Source organism: Triticum dicoccoides, chromosome 3B, assembly GCF_002162155.2.
Source record: "Triticum dicoccoides isolate Atlit2015 ecotype Zavitan chromosome 3B, WEW_v2.0, whole genome shotgun sequence".
Classification (NCBI taxonomy): Eukaryota; Viridiplantae; Streptophyta; class Magnoliopsida; order Poales; family Poaceae; genus Triticum; species Triticum dicoccoides.
This window is the reverse complement of record NC_041385.1, coordinates 148,489,627-148,491,994: the sequence shown is the minus strand read 5'-3', so window position 1 is coordinate 148,491,994 and position 2,368 is coordinate 148,489,627. Positions and strand designations below refer to the sequence as shown.

Below are 2,368 nucleotides of genomic sequence, written 5' to 3'. Positions count from 1 at the left end.
AATTGCACCTCTGCTCCTTTTGCGCCTGCCGGAACGCCGACATAGGAGTCAGTGCAGGCTCCTCCTCCTCCACCATGGCCGGGTCGTAGTGTGCCCGCGCCAGTTCCATGGTCAGGCCGGCATGCACCGGCGCGGGGGGTCCGGCGTCGTGTCATCGTCGGAGCCTGTGGGGTCGTTGTTGGAGACCTCGGGCGAGCTAGCTGGCATGCCCTACTCGATTCGCCTGGCACGACAGGACTACCAGGCGGCTGCAAGGGCGGCCACCTCATGCTTCATCTCTGGCGACAGACTATACCATAGAGCGTGACCGATCGCGGTCATGCGAATGTGGACAAAGGAGGAGGATGTGTTTTAGTATGGAGTGTTCTGATATGGACTTAGCCGGGTGTGACCGCCTGAAATAGCGGATTTCGTTGAGGCCAAGCGTCGGGGTGCGTCAACTTCGCCACCTCGCACCGAAATATGGGTGGTGAAAGCCAATTAATGTTTCTTGCAGGAACACTGTCTCGACCTCTCACGGATACCTCATGTCAATACTTTGCCCCGAGACTCAATTGTTGGTGCCTGTTTTCGTTCGTGTTTGTCCGCATTTCCTTGTGTGTTGGGTGTCTTTTCGCTCGAGTTTAGTTTGTTCTTCTTCTCGTCTTATTCTACGTTTTTCGTGTTTAGTCCGATGAACAGCTCATTCAGAGCTATTTGCTTCTTTTCGGTTTCTGGCTGAGTGTTTTATTTCCGACCATGTTTCCTCTTCATGACGTGCGTCTATTTATATGTTGTGTGTCATCAGTATGCAACTTGTTCTGAAGCTCATTTCTCTCTAGCACCCTTCGTCATGAATGAAATGCACTTTGAAACTTTATCTATTTCGGCGACAGCCCACTCAACCTTTCTGTATCCCGCTCTTTCCATGAGAATTTCACAAGAAACGATTGCCACGTGCCAGAAAATATCCTGAAAACATTAAAAACTGTTCATGACTTACATAATTGTTTATTCATTCATAAAATGTTCGCTGATACAAAAAATGATTGCGCGTTTAGAAAATTGTTAAATCAAAAAGATATTTGTGAATTTCAAAAATTATTCCACCAGTTAAAAAAATGTTCATCGATTCTACAAATGTTCGCTGATTCAAGAAAGTTGTTTACAAAAAAGTATGTTAATAGTATAAAATATTCACAAATTCAAAAAATATTCTTAATTTTAGAAAATGTTTGTAAATTTATAAAAGTGTTATTGAATTTGAAAAATATTCACGACTTCAAATATGTGCACGAGGTTTAGAAAATGTTCATGATTTCAAGAAATTAAGAGTGATATTACATCTTGGTGATGCAGCAAAATATGATCATGGTCATTAGAGATTATGATTTTGTTTTCTGCCGTTGCAACGCATAGGTACTTTTACTTTTTTTTTTTGAGACAGGGATAGGTACTTTTACTAACTCAAAATAAAAACCGAGCGACCACGCTAACGGGCTGGCCCATATGCGCGAACCCAGAGCCCTTCACGCGACGGAAGCTAAATAAACTGCGCTGTTCCTCAAAAAAGAAGAGAGGAAACCCCGTTGCCCGTCAGGAAACCCCCGTCTGCCCGTCACATTTCGGCCGGCGCGGTGGCCGGTGAGGGTACGGACGGCAAGCCAGAATCGAATCCAATCGGTCCCAATCCCCACCCACCTCCTCTCCCCTAGCGGCTACCCCGAGCAGGATGGCGACGCCTAGGTTCTCGCTGGGGCAGCTCCTCCGCTGTGGGTCCGCGCCGTCGCGGCTCGGCGCGCCTGCCGTCTCCCGCGTCGTCCTGCTCTCACGGTGTCGTCGCGCTGAACGGCATCTTCTCCTTCCAAGGATCTTCCCGCCATCCGATGCTCCTTCCGGTGTCATTCGGATCCCCAACAAGCAGGTATGCACCGATGGTCCGAGGCTCTGGTTACCGCGGCGGGGTGCCGTGCCGGGATTTGCGTGGCATCATCCCGTATTTGTGCCCCGCGTGGTTGCTACCCCCCACCTGATTTTTCATTAACAGCGGCAATCTCCCTTGCAGCCTGTTCGGTTAGACGATTATGAAACCGTTGTTCAGTCCCCACCTGCAAAATCTGTGGTACGAAAGCATTTTGTTGTAGCTGGTGGGAGGATAAGGCAGGGAAGGCTGTAGCCAGTGGTTCATGTAGTAGCCTTCTATCTAAGCAGAAGAAAGTGGATGTTCAATTGCCCAGAGTATATTGTGATGTTTGTCTGAGGCTAGCAAGGTGTTGGTGGGTAATTTTGGAGAGGTGGGATGTGTTTGAACCATCCCCTACTGACATAGGTGAGTGGTTTAGTATCCACTCACAAGCATTTTAGGGAGAATAAAGCGAGGTAGGTGTCA

General features: G+C 48.1%; 1 protein-coding gene across 1 annotated transcript in view; it reads left to right on the top strand.

Annotated features, from left to right (window-relative positions):
• Nucleotides 1-1,576: 1,576 nt before the first annotated feature.
• Nucleotides 1,577-2,368, top strand: part of LOC119275257 — a 2,329-nt gene continuing 1,537 nt past the window's right edge. Inside the window, exon 1 of the mRNA XM_037556064.1 lies at nt 1,577-1,903. Within this exon, the coding sequence (XP_037411961.1) occupies nt 1,712-1,903 (192 nt within the window). The 5' untranslated portion in view covers nt 1,577-1,711. The remainder of the gene's footprint in view (nt 1,904-2,368) is intronic.